Source organism: Lycorma delicatula, chromosome 8 (genome assembly GCF_047948215.1).
Source record: "Lycorma delicatula isolate Av1 chromosome 8, ASM4794821v1, whole genome shotgun sequence".
Classification (NCBI taxonomy): domain Eukaryota; kingdom Metazoa; phylum Arthropoda; class Insecta; order Hemiptera; family Fulgoridae; genus Lycorma; species Lycorma delicatula.
This window is the reverse complement of record NC_134462.1, coordinates 93,839,243-93,857,592: the sequence shown is the minus strand read 5'-3', so window position 1 is coordinate 93,857,592 and position 18,350 is coordinate 93,839,243. Positions and strand designations below refer to the sequence as shown.

The 18,350-nt window shown below is 30.0% G+C and overlaps 1 protein-coding gene across 2 annotated transcripts in view; it reads left to right on the top strand.

Moving 5' to 3' along the window:
- The window catches only part of LOC142328698 (thioredoxin-2-like), a 53,215-nt gene extending 36,109 nt beyond the window's left edge, over positions 1–17,106 (top strand). For both annotated transcript variants that reach the window (XM_075372632.1, XM_075372631.1), the window contains exons 2-4: positions 5,472–5,576; positions 13,237–13,362; positions 16,469–17,106. In XM_075372632.1, coding sequence (XP_075228747.1) covers positions 5,472–5,576; positions 13,237–13,362; positions 16,469–16,531 — 294 coding nt within the window. In that variant the 3' untranslated portion in view covers positions 16,532–17,106. The remainder of the gene's footprint in view (positions 1–5,471; positions 5,577–13,236; positions 13,363–16,468) is intronic.
- The last annotated feature ends 1,244 nt before the right edge of the window (positions 17,107–18,350 follow it).

The following is an 18,350-nucleotide window of genomic DNA, read 5'->3' as shown; positions in this document are numbered from 1 at the left end:
TGATAATTTATATTAAAAAAAAAATGTTGTTTTAAATAAATTATTTTGTTTCAGCCTTTTAATATTTGTTTCATGTTTTCTTTGTAACTGGTTCTAGCTCATTGGCTTTTGTTTGCATTTATTCATATTAAACTTTTTATTTACATCACAGTGCAGTATTAGTTTCATTTTTCTTGTTATTATGGCATTCCAATATCTTAATGTAATAATTATTAATTAGTAATATTTTTAAAAAAATTCTGTTATAATTGAAGTACTTTTTTTCGGTATATGTTTTTTGTCTATGGTCATTAATTAATTATTTCTGCTACAAATGTGATTTCAACCATTTATTTAATTTTTTGTTTGTATTCAATTTTTGTTTAAAATCGTTTTACTATAGCTTTATTTTTATAATAGAATTTATATTTAGACCAGTACTAGCTAAACTAATTGGAGAAATTGTCATGTGATGCAAAAATATGTTATGAAAATGAGATCTGTGGAAAAATAAGAAAACTGTACAGAAAAGAAACCAAAGTAAACCATACAGGATTTTTCTTAATTGTGTAAAAACACTGAATACTTAGTTAATTTGCCTTTTCTATTATATCATTTTGTTTACGTAGTACAGTAGCTTGCAATTAATCTGAACACAGATGTTATTTAATGAAAACTAACTTTATTTAGAAAAAAATTCTTATCTGTACAATTTGTAAATATCTAGTAATTAATATGCCCTCCTTTATTCTTAATCACTTCACTTTCATGTTTGGCATTGATTCAACAAGTGTACTACACATTTTTTTTTATTTCTTCATGATGAAACCATATAAACCAATATTATTGCTTTAATGAGGTCAGTTATTGTGGTACAATTCATTTTTGAGAGTAATTTTCTTTTTTTGATTATCATTGTCCAAAGATTTTCAATTGGGTTTAATTATGGGGAGTTATCTGGCCACAGAACATTTTAATGTTATGTTTTCAATCAATTTTTCCACTTTTTTGGCAGTATGACATGATGCCAAATCTTGTTGGACACACCATTCCTGTGTGGGAATTTGTTTTGTGGTTGTGTAACAACCATTTCCTTCAGAATTTTTATATATCCATCACTTTTCAACATATCAACTTTTTACAACTGGAACTATTGAGCAAGGACCTTCACAAGCGAAACAACCCCAAAACATTTTTTTCTGGGAATGTTTAACTGATTATTAGATATGAGCTGATGATTTATTTTCATATGATGCTTTTCTAACATATGAAACCTTTTGCTCTTGAACATAAAAATGCGACTCATCAGAAAACATAACATTTTTCCATACTTTTTTAATCCAGTTAGCTTGAGCTTTGGCCCACAAAAGTTTTTTTTTTCATACTGCTGCTGTTAAAAACTGTCTTAGCTGGCCAATGAACTTTCAGTCCAGCTACAAAAAGTTGGCAACAGAAACAGTTGTCACATGTAAATCTGATTCACTGGCTGGTAATTCTCAATTTAAGTCCACAGCAGATAATTTTGGATCAAGTTTACTTTTTCTCACTAATAACTGAACCTGTGTTGGAGTAGTTTTTCTTTTAAGCCATACTTTGTTAAAAGAGACAATGGTTCCTTTGAGTGAAAAGGAACCATTTTCTTTAACTGTTACCTGGAGGGTGTCTTCTCCTACAAGGCCAGTATGTATTATCCATGATAACATTTTCAGAACTACTGGTTACCGACTATAAATTTTGAGGCATGTTTGTAAGAATACCATATAGAAATTGATCTAATAATTTATGAGAACATATTGATTTAGAGAATGAATTATTTATTATAATAATATACTTGTACATAATTTTGTGTTGCTTTAGAATGAAATTAAGTGACAATTAAAAATTTAAAGTTGTTATTTATACTAGACAATTAAAAAAATTATAACCCATTTAAAAAATAGGTTTCCCAATTATTGTGTTACACAGAAATATTACAATTTCTTTTTGTTTTTTTATTTGTTTTCAGTCATTTGACTGGTTTGATGCTGATCTCCAAGATTTCCTATCTTGTGCCAGTTGTTTCAATTTGGTATACCCCCTACATCCTACAACCCTAACAGTTTGTTTTATGTATTCCAGATGTTGCCTGCCTGCGCAATCTTTCCTGTATAATCTATCCCTCCAATATCAAAACGACCATTCCAGCCTTAATTCTGTCTCTTCTTTTAACTATATTTTGACAAATGCTTCTTTCTTCATAAATTTGCCGCAACATCTCTTCATTTGTCACTGTCCACCCAACTGATTTCTAACATTCTCCTATAGCACCACATTTCAAAAGCTTCTAATATTTTCTTCTCTGATCGTGCTCCGATCGTCCAAGTTTTACTTCCATATAAAGCTACGCTCCAAACATATTTTCAAAAATGTTTTCCTGACGTTTAAATTAATTTTTGATGTAAGCAGCAAATTATGTTTCTGAGACTGAAAACTCATTTTGGTTGTGCTATTTGGCATTTTATATCACTCCTGCTTCGTCCATTTTTAATAATTATACTTCCTAAGTAATAAAATTCTTCTACCTCTATAATCTCTTATATTCATATTTTTATATTCAGTGGTCCATCTACATTATTTCTACTACATTTCATTACATTCGATTTGTTCTTGTTTATTTTCATGCGGTAGTTTTTGCATAGGACTTCATCCATGCTATTCATTGTTTCTTCTTAATCTTTTTTACTCAGATAAAATTACTATATCATCAACAACTTTTATCATCTTTATGTTTTATCTTGCACTGTTACTTCTGATCTAATTTGTTCCTTATCATTAACTAGTTCTATGTAAAGATTAAAAATAGTGGGGATAGGGAACATCTTGTCAGACTCCATTCTTTATTATGGCTTCTTTCTTATGTTCTTCAATTATTACTGTTACAGTTTGGTTCCTGTAAATGTTAGCAATTGTTCTTCTAATGTTCTTCAATTATTACTGTTACAGTTTGGTTCCTGTAAATGTTAGCAATTGTTCTTCTATCTCTATACTTGAACCCTAAATGTTTTTAAATGCTGAACATTTTATTCCAGTCTACGTTATCAAATGCCTTTACTAAGTCTATAAATGCTATGTATGTTGGTTTACTTTTCTTTAATCTTCTTTCTACTATTAATCTGTGTACTAAAATTGCTTCTCTTGCTCCTTTGCTTTTCCTGAAACCAAATTGATCTTCTCCTAACACTTCTTCCACTCTCCTCTCAATTGTTCTGTATTCTTCACATTTATCAGCTCCTGCTTTCTTTGTTATCATAACAGTAACACTTTTTGAAGTCTGACAGAACTTCCCCTTTATCATAAATTTGTATAATCTATCACTTTCTCATCTGCACTGCACAGTAATAATGCAGATATACCGTCTATCCCAGGAGCATTTCTGCCATTCATCCTCTTCGACCTCCTCTTCTTCCTTTATAACACCAGTTTCTAATTCATTTCCTCCGTATAACTCTTCTTCTTCCTTTATAACACCAGTTTCTAATTCATTTCCTCCGTATAACTCTTCAATATATTCCACCCACCTATTGACCTTTTCTTTCGTATTATAAATCAGTGTACCACCTTTGTAAACACATTATTAGATTTTAATTTATGTATCCCAAAATTTTCCTTAACTTTCCTGAATGCTCCGTCTATTTTACTAATGTTCATTTTTCTTTCCATTTCTAAACACTTTTCATTAATCCACTCTTCTTTCGCTTTTTCCACTACCTGTTTATAGTATTTCTTAATTGTCTATAGTTCCTTTTACTTTCTTCATCACTAGCATTCTTATACTTTCTACATTCATCCATCGGCTGCAATTATCCTTTGATATCCAAGGTTTCTACCAGTTCCCTTTGTTCGCTTCTGCTGATTTAAGAATTTCCTTTTTAACATTCTTCCATTCTTCTTCTATATTTTCTACCTTACCTTTTTTACTCAGACCTCTTGCGATGTCCTCCTCAAAAATCTTCTTTACCCCCTCTTCCTCAAATTTCTCTAAATTCCACACAGATTCATCTGACACCTTTTCTTCAGGTTTTTAAACCCCAATCTACATTTCATTATCACTAAATTATGGTCACTATCAGTGTCTGCTCCAGGATAAGCTTTACAGTTGACAAGTTCATTTCTAAATCTTCGTTTAACCATGATATAATTTATCTGATACCTTGCATTATCGCCCAGCTTTTTCCATGTGTATATTTCTCTATTATGATTTATAAACTGGATGTTAGCAATTACTAAATTATACTTTGTGCAAAACTGAATAAGTCAATCCCCTCGTTCATTCCTTTTGCTCAGCCCATATTCACATAGTATTTCTTTCCTTGCCTTTTCCAATGCTTGCATTTCGATCTCCAACTGTGATTAAATTTTCATCTCCTTTTATTTGTTTAATTGCTTTGTCAATTTCTTGGTATACACACTACCTCATCATCATCATGGGCACTTGTAGGCATTTAACAGTCGTTGGCTTAGGTTTTGATTTTATCCTTATTACAATGATTCTATTACTAAGCTTTATGAAATACTCTACTCTCTTCTCTAACTTCTTGTTCAGTACGAAACCTACTCCTGCCTGTCCTTTATTTGACGTCGAGTTAATTCTAAAATCACGTGACCAAAAGTCATTTTCCTCTTCCCACCAAACCTTACCGATTCCTACTAAATCTATATTTAACCTATCCATTTCTCTCTATAAATTTTCTATACCTCCTAACCTATTTTTAGACTTCAAAATTCCATGTTTTAACTTGTAGATCGTTATTTTTTAATTTTCTGGTGACCCTTCCTTAGTGGTCCCCATGTGGAGATCCAAACAGGGCTAGTTTACCTTCGGAATATTTTACTAAGCAAGGCGTCTCTGGCATTTTGAAATATATTGTTAAAAGAAGAGACAGACTTATAGGCCACATGTTAAGACATCCTGGAGTAGTCGTTTTGTTATTGGGGGGACAGGTAGATGGGAAAAATTGTGCAGGCAGATAATGTTTGGAATAAAACAAATTGTTAGGGATGTAGGGTGTAGGGGTATATTGAAATGAAACGACTGGCACTAGATAGGGAATCTTGGAGAGCTGCATCAAACCAGTCAAATGACAGGACAAAAAAAATATGTGTGTTGTTAATTTGAACATTAAAAGTAAGTATTACACAAGAAAACTAGAGCTGTTATTATACAATTTTTAATTTAACAAGCAGTCCTATATTTCATCTTTAATTATTAAGTCTCATTTTATAATCAAAAGAGCATATCATTTATACATATGTATATTACATATCTATTGTCTGTATCAGTAGATTAATTAAATTTTAACAAGTTAAATTGTTGATATTTGAATATTTCAATTTTATAAATTATTTTTTAAGTTTTGTAACTATTGTTAATTAGTTTATTGTTTATCAAGTTCAGTTTAAATTTAATTAGAAGTTTTACTGTTTTTTTATATAGTTTTCTGTATTTGTTTTAGGATGACCTTAAATCTAAGTTGCGAGATGCTGGCAACAACCTTGTTGTCATTGATTTCTTTGCGAAATGGTGTGGCCCTTGTAAGATGATTTCACCAAAAATTGAGGTTAGTGAAAACTTAATTTTTTTCATTTGTTATTTTACATATAAACTGAAGCAGTTTCTTATTTTATAATTCATTAAGCTGTTGCTAAATATTTAACAATTTGGTATTACGAGGTGCGGTTCAAAAGTAGGGCCATTGGCAACACTGATTGGCTCATGCATGCTCAGTAAGTTTAAGTGATCTGTTGGGCATTAGCCGCATTGCTGTCAGTTCATTGTTGTTTGCTTTTGCGAGACAATGTGTTAAAATGAGTGCGGTAACAACAAATCCTGCCAGTTGTGAAGTTTGAAGAGTGGTTAGATTTCTAAACACAAGACATAATGCTCCTGAAATTCACCTTCAGTTGTGTGAAAATATGGACCTACTGCAGTGAATGTTGGGAAAGTGAGGCAATGGTGTCAAAGTTAGGAAGGCTGTTCAAATGTTCATGATGTAAAGAGAACAACAGGTAGGCAGGTTCAGGCCTAGTGACAGGACTGACAATCTCATTGAACTTGTGAATGCAAAAGTGAGAGAAAATTGCTTTTGTTGACCGCTTTAACCACATGGGAGATGAATTTTTTTCTCTTAATGTCACCGGTGACATTTCAGTGCTGAAATAAAACAATTTATGCAGTGGCACCATTACAGTTCTCATAAACTGAAAAGATTCAAAGCAAGCCCAGTCATGAAGGAGAATCATGATGGTAGCTGTATTCTGGTACCAAAAGGATGTGCTTTTGATATGGAACCTAGAACATCCTTCATATCACAAGTCTAGTATGAAACTTTCTAAACTGCATTGTGCCATTGAAAACCCATGGTGGGGAATGCTGAGATGAGGAATTGTTCTTAACGATAACACACATCCACACATGGCTGTATGGACAGCAGTGTAGCTGTTTAAAAATACAGATGAGAGATTTTTTGTCGTCCCCTTACCTGATCTTCCACCCAGTGACTACCATTTTTTCCCTACACCTCAAAAATTGTCTTTCATCTCAATGATTCAAGTGAAGTGAAGAGTTTAAAATCTCAATACAAAAGTGGTTACTATCCCAGGTGGCAGAATTTTATGCAGTGGGTTTGAAGAAGCTCGTTTCACGATATCAAAAGTGTTTGGAATGAAATGGTGACTATTTAGAAAAATGAAGTAAATACATAAGTATTTGAAACCAGTAATAAATTGTTAATTTTTTCAAGTGTTATCATTTTATTACTGATTGGTTCTTTTGAACCATGTTTTGTATTATGTGTAAGTACATTTTATTACTAGTTAATAGTGTAGGTACAATAATAATAATAATAATTATTATTATTATTATTACTTAACAAAGGTATTAATCTAAACAGGTACTTAACAAAGTATTAATACTTTGTTTAAGTACCTGTTTAGATAGTGATTTCTTAAAAATTAAAATGTGTTTGTGTGTACATGTGCCTAGCATAGTTTGTGATTTTTTTAATATACTTTTCTATGTTCTTTCTTTCTTTCACTAAATGCATTTTGCTGGATTAAATATTTTAAAGCTTTCTGAACAGAGGATTATTTTAGGAACAGTGGTTTACTGAAGAATGTTCTATTATAATTAAAATGTAATTTTCATGCTTCCTATAGTTTGATAAAAAAAATTAATCTGCAGAACGAGGTTGACTAATTTTAATAAAATATAATATAATTATATTATTTAATATAATAATGCTTGTAATTTGTATGTTAAGTTTGAAATATTCTTTATTTATTGTTTATCTGAAAATTGTGCGTAACTTTTATGACAGCTTATATTGTTACACAGGTTAATAACAGGATAATTATTGTTATAACTCGGTATGAACATTAGTAAAAAAATAATTGATTTGTGTGCAATATACTAACTACTAGTTTAAGGGGCATTCTTTTTTACTGGAGCAAGCATAACAGAGTTGCTTTTGCAGATATATTCTGCAATGTATTTGAAGTCATTAGGTAAATTCCAATTGATTATTGATCTAGCAGTAAGGGGAAACATTCATCTGAGCCCATTTAGAGTTATGGCAGTGAGAAGGCCATCTTGTTGCCAAATAAAAACTTTTGTGGTCCATCTTGCAGTTAAGGAAAGAGCTATGTATGCAATATATTCAAAGCAACTAAATAAACTTAAAACATTAAAAAAATTTCCTTAAAACATTCCATACTGTCATCATTGGCATTGTTAATTTGCAGTTTGTCTTCTTCTTAATGGGAGGTTTTAGGAGGACTACACAAGATGACTTTGAAATATTCAACATTTTCTTCAGATACCCTTGGTTATCCCTATTTCTTCCCTTTATACAGATAGCTGGTAGTTTCAAATCGATTATGCCATTGATGAATGTATTGTCACTTGTTGGATCACATTTAAACTTCCTATAGAACGCTTGTTGAAGTTTTACTACATATTCATGTTTAGCAAACTGCAAAACATAGAAGGCTTTCAATTCAGGAGTCGCCATCTTTGCTAGTTAGTTGTGAAGCAGAAAGATAGGGAATCAATCTACAGCCATACCAAAACTGTTCTTTGATTCTAGCCTTAAATCAACATTACACCTCATCCAAGCGGTATAAAAAATTTAAACCTTGATATACATATTAAAACATTACGTACATTATTCTTAATTAAAACATTTACCCATTATATTTTATATTGAAAGATTTGTGCTGAAATACTATCTCACATGCATAGTAAGATTGGGAGTTATCAAAGCCTTTACTGATGCCTATTGGTGTGATACAAAGGTACCTGCTGGCTCCTCTACTTTTCAAACAATTTAAATGATTTTATTTCATACTTTGTTCTATGTTATGATGGGTAGAGTTGGATATATATAATTAATGTATTTGCAAACGTACAAATAACGGTATTCAGGTGAATGGAGCACCCTGCCCCCATTTGGCCTGCCATCTTGTGAAAATAGGGTCGCTATCTTGAAAACTATAACTCCCACAAAAATTTTGTAAAGAACTTTTATTTTATAACTTTTTGTTGTAACTTTTATAATAAAAAAGGTAAAAAATAAATTAATTAAAGGATTAATGCATTTAAGGTGTAATAACTGTTTTCTTTTTGTTTTATAAAGAATTTATATCACAGCTTTTTTTATAGAGCTTTTCTTAATGAATAATTTGACTTATTAATTTTGATCATTTTCTTTATTTTCTGAGGTGTTTTAGCACTCTAAAGCGAAGCAACTAAAGGGTTAATGAGGTACATAAATGTATAAAAATTTTATTTATACTTATTTTACATGTTCTTACATTTTATATTATTAGTTTCTTATATTTTCATAAATATTGAAAAATAATTATAGTTTCATAAATTATTGTAATTACTAATAATTTATATTAATTATATTATTATTATTATTACATAAATGTGTGTGTGTTACACACACACACTACATTTATACTTATTACTTGTCTACATTTGTTCTTTATACTAAATGTTTATATATTATATTGAATTCATTCCCAACCACCCTTGCAGTAGCCTTGGTGTTTTTTTAGTGTCCTCTGTAGGCCTAATCCACAAACTGTCTCTCAATCAATTATTGTAGCCTGGGTCTTTTGGGTCATGTTATGGTACAAATTCCATGGGCAAATTGAAAATACTTGTGTATATCAGTATCAGGTTCAGTTTCTTCTTCAGATGAAACATTATCAATACTATGATGCACTTGTGCATGGTTGGCCCTTTTTTAATGCTGGATTTACTGTTCTCATAATGTTATTGGAAATATCGCTCACTTGTTTGTTCCTGTAAAACTCTTGTTTGAAATTTCTGCTGTTATAGAAAATCCAGCCAACTGTAAAGTGCATGCTATCATCTGTTTTTTTCATTCAAAAAACATAGCTGCTGAAGTAGTGCTGATGAACACACAAAAAAAGATGATGGAGTCATTAACCTTCCTTCACCGTTACCATAATGAGAAGGATGAATTCCTTAACCATATTGTAACAAGCGATGTGATATGGGTAAAATTTGTTAACGTGGAAAGCTCAATCAATGCAGTGGGGGCATACTAGTTCTCCTCAAAAATCCTTAAAGGCCTGTCAAACACATTACCCTATCAAAATACACAAGGCCTGTCAAAAAAAGCTGATGGCATTGGTTTTTTTTGGGATCGTAAAGGTGTGATCTCGGTTGATTTTATGAAAGAGGCACAACAATTAACACTGAAACTTACTGCACGACATTGAGAAAGGTCATACAAAACAAAATGTGAAATGCTGAGTTCAGTTATCGTTTTTCTTCATGACCATGCTTATCCACATACTACAGTATACATTTGGTGCCAAATCAACAGTTTCAAATGGCAGTTCAGTCATCCTTTGTACAGCCCTGATTTGGCTCCCAGTGATTATCACAATTTCCTGAAAATGAAGTAATGGTTAGCAACGTAGCATTTTGAAAATGATGATGAGTTAAAAAATGGTGTTACTACCTGGCTTAATTCGCAGGCGGCAAAATTTTATGATGTGGTTATTCAAAAACTACTTGACAGATATGAGAAGTGCCTTAATTTGGTTGGCAATTATATAGAAAAGTTAGCTAATAGATGTATCTAGTAAATTATTTTTTATCAATCAGTGTTTTTTTAATAATGAGCCAAAGCTACTTTCTGAATAGCCTTCATATGGAAACAGAAAGGGATTGTATAAGAAGTGGAAACAATTAGTAGAGAAATTTGGATCTTTGGGAGGGGATTGATGGGTGGGTGTTGACTATTTCAGGTTATTTCGGATGGGATTAAATAGGATACAAAGAGGATAGATGGATGGAATGTTGTGTTTGGTCAGAATTTTGCTCTGCATGCAGTAAGCTTGAATCGATTAGGAGGGGTTACAGTTATAAAATAGTAGATTCAATTGCAATATTTGCAGTTAGGCACGGCCATGATTACTTTAGATTACAGACCATATAGGAGAAGAGTATGTTTGCATCTGCTATCAATTAATCTCCAGGAAGAATATGAAATTTAAATACTAAAAGTAAATAATGAGGGAACAAGTATTAATTATTTTAAACTTTGCCTTTTATGAGTATATCATATACAGTGTTGGAGTTTTATTTCTTGACTGGTCAGATCACTAGGTGATGTCTAGGTGTGAGATTAAATTATGTTTAAATTGATGATATATTTTATTTAGATTGTAATGTTACATTTGTTTATTGGTGTATGTGTGTGTATGTATATTTTCTTTTAATATAATAAACACTTATTATGTTTGTTGATGCACTGTAATTTTTTATTGTGTACACTGTTTTGAGTATGACTACAAAGGTATTTAATTACTAACTTATTTATTGCATGTTATAGTAAGTTTAAAATAATCAATTAAATGTGAAACAAGAAAAGAGTTGTGGGATGTAATTGGAATTAATGATAAAAAATAAAATTGAAAGTCTATATAGAAAGTATTGTGAAATTTATCTTGCATAATATGATGCAATTTATTATGACTTTAACAAAGCAAATTGAAAAAAGTACAGGGAAATGTATAATCAATATGTTGTAAGTTAGCAGGATGTTAGTTTTATAACCATATTTTAACTTATCATTTATTTTATTTTTATATAACACTTACCAACATTTTTTGTTATTTATCTAAAGTTGTTTTGTTTTATTTTATTATATTTTTACCTTTCTATCTTTTATTTTTTAACTTTAAAATTTATTGTACTAAATTTCAATGAAATCATATTTGTAAATTCTTTAAAATTTAAACTTAACTTAAAACAGTTCTAATAATCTATCTTAATTTTTATTTCAGACTTGAAAGTAATAAAGTTTTGTGAAATCTAAAAATTTGAAAACCAATGTAAGATTAGGTAGAGTTTCCCCATTCGACTTTGGTTGGTTAGATATTGAATAGAAACTACCTGAAATTACCTACTTAATGAGCATCAGATTTCAGTGGATTTTTTTAAATATTTGACTGTCTTTGAAACCAGTTCACTAAAAGTTGCTAGATTTTTCCATTGGCATTAAGCCTATTTTTATTTCGTTTTCAATTTGGTGCCTATAAAATCAATTAAGCCATTTGAAATGAGTGTCTGTTATAATCATTGTTTTTTCACCCCTAATAAATTTGGTAATGGTAGATTTTTCTTTCTGTATTTATTTATATTGTAGTGCAGAGCAGATAGATTAAATCATTTACAAAAAGGCAACAGTTTATGGATGCACATTTGTTTTAATGCCATTTGAATACCATTTGGGATACGCATTGTGTTCAGCCCATGTCATTTAAGTCTGAGTGCAGAATTATGATAAAACTTTTTCAGCATTGAATAGGATCTTTTTGGTAAACAAAGGAATCTAAATATTCCTGAATAAATAGTCACTGTAAGGGCTACAATGCTTTAAATATAAACTCTGCATTCAGTTTGACTTCGATGTCAAACAGAATCCTGATCCCATTGTTCGTCAGTTTGACTTGTCTTGTTGAGTACTAATGTTAAGAGAATTCTTAATAAGGGTTTGCTTTTTTTTTAATTTTTTAACAGCAGTTTTTGTTTACAAATTTTTCACTTCGCCAAATAAGAATTTGGGTTTTATTTATATTAAATAAGTACTTTTCTGACAAAGTAATAATGTACTGTTTCTAAATAAAATTTGAATGTTTCTAACCTTTATTTTTTTATTCATCTTATCTTATTCCATTTTGTTCCGAATTAAATTCTCTAAAAGTTTTGTTTAAAAATTTTATGTATTTATTACTTACTCATTTTACACTGTCATTGTACATCAAACATAAAAAACATGGTTTTTTACTTCAATTTATTTGTTTTCATCCCAGATCTCTCAAAACCTACCACAGATACGATTGTGGGACCTATTTTACTCAGTTTTTCAGGTCAAAAACCATAAGAAATCATTCTGTTTCTTAATTAATTTTCTAAAAATTTCAGTACGGTCTCATTTCACGAGTATAGCTGAAATCCAAGTGAAATTTTTCACTAGTTGTAACTCGTAAATGAAACATTTTAGGACATAGGTTTATATGGACGTTTTTGATTATATTCATTATTAGAATAGGTTATGAAAGTCCCAGAAGAATTTTGTGATAACATCTTGTATATTGTTTTTTTCAGCCCATTTTTCTGCTATAAATGAATAAACATCTTTTTTATTTATTTTCTTACTCAGTGGATATTTGTCAAAACATGTTTTTTCTTTTAGTAATAATGGTGATAAATCATATCAGTATTACATTTAAATTATTACAAATAAAAATACAGTTTATGATCTACTGATATACTATTCAATATATGAAATCTTTTACCAAAGTGTAAAAAATTCAATAGTATTTTCTTAATCTACTCTCCTCCATTGTTGTAGAAGGTTTATTTTTAGCCTTAAGAAATGTAAATTCAACATTTTTCTACCAAAAATCTTCCTCACATTGCATCTTAATCATTTCCTGTGTATGTGATGTTGAGTTGTAAATAATTTATCACTCACATCTTTGTTATTTGTTCAAATTTATTAGTAGATTAGATTAGAGAATGCCAGGTATCTGCGAATGAGATTGATGAATAGAGCTGTCATGACTTAATTACATCTCTGTTAAAATATATTACATATATGTAAATTATTTTTGTAAAAAAATTATTTTATTCTGTAAATACATGTTGTATATATGTATATATATTTACAGGAGCTTGCCAAGGAATATCCCGATGTTGTTTTTCTGAAAGTAGATGTTGATGAATGTGAAGATATTTCATCAGAGTACGAAATTTCATCCATGCCTACTTTTATTTTCATTAAAAATGGAAACAAGGTTAGTATAATATTTTTTTAAAGATTTTTTAAAACCTTTTATTAATGTTGTCTTATACTGTTAAGTGTTGAGGTTCTACATCTTGTTCACTCTTAAAACTCCGTCGTTCTTTGGCTTATGGCATTCCTCACTCCTCAACATTTCTTATAATGTACCTCTCCTGCGTCTTCCTGAAATACAGAATAGACTACCCTTGACAGAGCAATCTGTATGTTGGTTGATTATTCCCATTTGTTTCCCCCTTTCCTTATCCATTGTTCCCTCTTTCTTGGCAAAGTAGAGTTACTTCAGCTACCCTGATTCTGTCACTGGGAAGTGGCAGCATCATACTGAAACCTTCTGGTTATCAGCTGGACAGCCACTTCTTTACTGCAGCTGCCCTTTATGTAGGGATTGCACAAAAAGCCAAAACCAAACCGGTGGCTGAGGTGACCATTGGTAAAATAAGTCATTGTACTCCTTTTCCTAATCAATCATTCAATCTACACTCCCAATCAATGATTTTTTAGGCGATCTTTCCTTGCTCATTTTTAGGATTGTCTATTAAATGTAATTAATTTCTCTCTTAATTAGAAATCTCTCAGATAAATTTTAATACAGTTTTAAAAAGCTAAAGCTTTCTTTATTTTCCTTCATTTACTATCTAGAATCTGACCCTCTGTAGATTTTAACAGTGTCCTAGGTTTTTCAAAAGAAACTATTGTTTTTGTTTCATTTAGGCATATTCTCTTCTCTAGCTTTTTACATTGTTAAGTTTATGCTTCAGATTTCTTAGAAAGTTTGCTATATGCATTTAAGTATCTGTGTCAGATTGCTCTGAGCTTGCACCTGTAATCTTCAGTTTCATAACATGAATTTCCCTTCTATGGCTCTTCATTTTTCTTTATACTATCATAAGAATTATGAAAAAAATCTGTCACAGTACCACTCTGACTCAGTCTAGTTCTTGTTTAAAAATGCTTACAAGTTACATTCCCCCCACTCTTATGTTCTGCATACAAAAAAAGATAAAAAATGTATTAAGTGCAATTAAGTTAGGTTAGAATGCTTTAAGTTAATACTTTAAATAAAAAATTTCACTTGTTTAAAATTCAACACTTGGTAAGATAATCAACGAGATTTCTTTTCCCCTTAGATTGGTGCAAAAAAATGCATTGAGACAAAAATATGATAAAAAACTACAATTCATAAAATGAACTTTATCAGATGTGTTGCACATTTTCATAAAATTGCAAAGCTTAGAATATAATAGAATAATACTTTTCCAAGCTGCAGGATTATTAAAAATAGAAAGATAGCAATTCATTCTGTAGTTAAAACAGCACATTTCTTATATTTTACCTTACAGGTGAGAATTTCAGTTTATGATAATGAATAACCAACAAAACCCAGTACACCTTTTCAACCAATCACAATAGGTTTCCCTGGCTCATCTCACCATAACAGGGTATTTTTTTTTTTTTATATGAAATATACCAAAATCAATTATTAGCGTATTGTTATATTAGCTTTCATTTATTATTTTCTAAAAACAGTAGTATTACAGCATGAAGACATAAATGCATGTTTCAAAATACTACTAAAATAATTGAATAAAAATACCATAATTCCACAAAAAAAAAGAAGAATTTAAGAATTCCTACCTACAGTATTCCTTTAAATTCCTACCTACCTAGCCAAGGTTGAGTCTGTAGTAGTTATTGACAGTGCTTCGGATCATAATACCCTTTTTGAAAAACTTCCAACGTCATCAAGCAAGAAACAAAACATGACTGGCTACAGAAATATCATATTCCATTTTCATCCCAAATGCTTAAACCACATTTGTATGAATTAGATTAAGTTGAACAGAAAACAATACCCATTTGATGAGTTGGTTCTGTGGCTTCCACCTTACTATCCTGATTTAATCCAATCGAAATGGTATGGTTAGAGGTAAAACAACATGTTGCAAGCCACAACACAATGTTTAAGATGTCAGAAGTGTAGAAACTGTATGAAGATAAAATGAATTTGATGAGCGCTGAACACTGGAAACTTACTGTGAAAAGGTTAAAAAAATTGAAGGTGAATATTGGAGCCAAGAATCATTAATAGATTCTCTGACAGAATCTTTCATTGTCTCTTTATGTAGTGACAGTGATAGTAGTGATAATTATACTGAAGGTATGATGACAGTGAGGAGAGCATTCTAGGTTTTTACAGGACTTATTAAATTTTTATAGTCTTATCGTGTATTTTGGGACAGTCCAAAGTGTTACTGTAAGACTGATACCATTGCTATGAGTTTATTACGCAGTGAGCATTTTCCCCTACTGGTTTTTAGCATGTTAGATTAATTCTAAATGGTATCAACTGTTACGGTAACAGTTAAGTGATTGATGAATGTAGGAACTTCTGTTTTGTGGTGGGGGGGGGGGTCTACTTAACATTTTTTTAGTAGATTCAGCTTACAAATGTGCTGCTTGTTTGGTCTTATGTCTTTGTCGTACATATTTTTTATGAATAGGAGTTATTAACAAAATCACTGCCAATGAGAACTTGGATACACTGAATATAAATTACTTTACTAGAGAAATTGTTATACGTGTATGATTATAAATAACCTTTTTTTTTATATATATATAAACAATATTTAAAGCTGCACACTGGTGTAAAAACTTGAATTATGAATTTTTGGTTGTATAGTTTCAATCAAATAAGAAAGTCATTTTTTCATCCTTTAGGAAGACTACATAAAAATATACTAATGGTTTAATGATCAACTCGTATTTATTTTTTTGTAATTTTTTTCTAATATTATTTAATCTATAAAAACGTTTTATTGAATAAAGGAACTTCTGCTTTATTTTCTTGTAACATTTATTTTTATGTAAAACATCCCTCCCTTATAATTATTACATCCTGGTAACCAGAAAGGTTAATTTTTATTTGTAAATGTTGCATGTTGTGAAAAGAAAACCTGAATCTTGGAAACATTTGAGTGTGCTAATAACAAAGATAAAATCAAAGATTTGTTTTAAAGCAAAATAAATGAATAAAAATATGATTCTCCCACCTTACAGTTATTTCATTTTCTAATAATTGGTTTTGTTTTTTATTCCAGCTTGAATCATTTTCTGGGGCAAATTATGATAAATTGAAGGACACGTTATTGAAGCACAAGTGAACATTTATGTGGTTTTTGCAGCCATGCTTAATAATAATATTGTACGTGTACTTTATCTCAGAAGAAGCGCAACAGAATCATTTATTGTATTTACACTACTGCTATTTTAAAAAGAAAAAATATATTTAAAAAGAAATTAGGTCTATCAGTAAGTTGTATTAACTATTTTTTTGTTTTTTAATAAAGTATTGTGGATTATATGTGCTGTTAAAAAATATTGTTCTAATCATAAATTCAAATTTTCGGATAATAATATTTTCTAAAAATCAAATAATTTTGTGATAAATATTTTTGAAATTTTTTTAAACATAATTTATATGAATAATGTATTTTTATTTTTTAATGGTTTTTATTTTAATAATTATTACTTTATTTACTTTTGTAAATTGCCGGTTAAAATAATCATTTAATTTGAACAAACATTTTGTTGATTTTATTTTTTCAATATTTTGTATATTTTTTTTTACATTCCGCTTGATTGTCATTGTGTAAATGCTAAAAATGTTTATAATATAAAATTGGCCTTAATAAAATGTATTTAAGTTTGAAAATATATTTATGTTTACAGATACCAATTATTCTTTTAAAAATAATTCTTTTTTTTCAAATTGATTATACATTTGTATAATTAATTGTCATTTGTTTCTGTTTTGATTAGAATCTTCGGAATTGTCTACAATACTGGGTTCAACCCTTAATTAAATTGGAGCAGAATAGTAGAGGCAAATCATTTTTGTAACTTTTGATATTTTGAATAATTTTGTACTACGTGGAAGTATATATTTCCCTTACACATACATCCAAAAAAAATTTACTGTTATCAGTCTGCCACTGAAATTTGGATATCATTTGTATTGTTGTAATGTTAAACATAATCCAATATTTGGTGTATAGGATTATAAAAATAGAAAGAATTATTGTGGAGTTCTTTCACAGTGACATAATATGCTTCAACTTACAATAAAAACAAAATAGTCATATTCGATAAAATTACATTCTGCAAAACTGGTCCTCATTTGCTTTGGTTTTTTCTTGTCAGGTATACTGTAAGCATCGAAAATTGTATATACTAGATTTAGTACTCCCATTCTTGGTATTTCTTAAAATATAAATGAATTAATATTCATTTTTATAAACTAATAAATTTATTATGACTTAAGAGTCATAATGCATATAATCCAGTTATATTTCTTAATATCTGGAAGTATATTATGCAGTTCCTTTCTCTTGGTGCCATTATTGATACTTGTCTTAAGTCAATGATGAGTTCTTTTAAGTATGTGATCAACTCTCATTTTTCATATAAGACCTTTCTGTACTTTAATATCACCTGTATAAATATTCGTACGAGGGGAATTTGAAAATTAATCTCCATTGAAGCATAGCAATAGTAGTAGTGTTAGTGGCGTTACCATTGACATGTTGGTGTACTTTCTGAATCAGTGCACTTCCAGCTGTGTCAGTATGAGCTGTGTAGTTTAGCCCATTTGATTTTTATAACCTAAAAACATGAGTGCTGCAATAGAAAATACCAAAATGCAAGATGTATGTTGTCATAAGATTCTTTGGGCACAAAATATTTTGGCAGCAGACATTCATCGCCAGTTGTTAAGTAATGTATATGGCCCAAATTTTATGAGTGACAGTGTAGTGCATCAATGGGTCTGATTTTTAAAAAATGGAAGGACAAACATCCATGAAGAAGAGAAGAAGGCCTCCTGTTGTGAATGACCTTGTCAGTGAAATTGACAAAAAAGATTCACAGTCTCTGAACTTTCTGAACGATTCCAGAAAATTTCTTGTATGGTTTTGTAAAAGA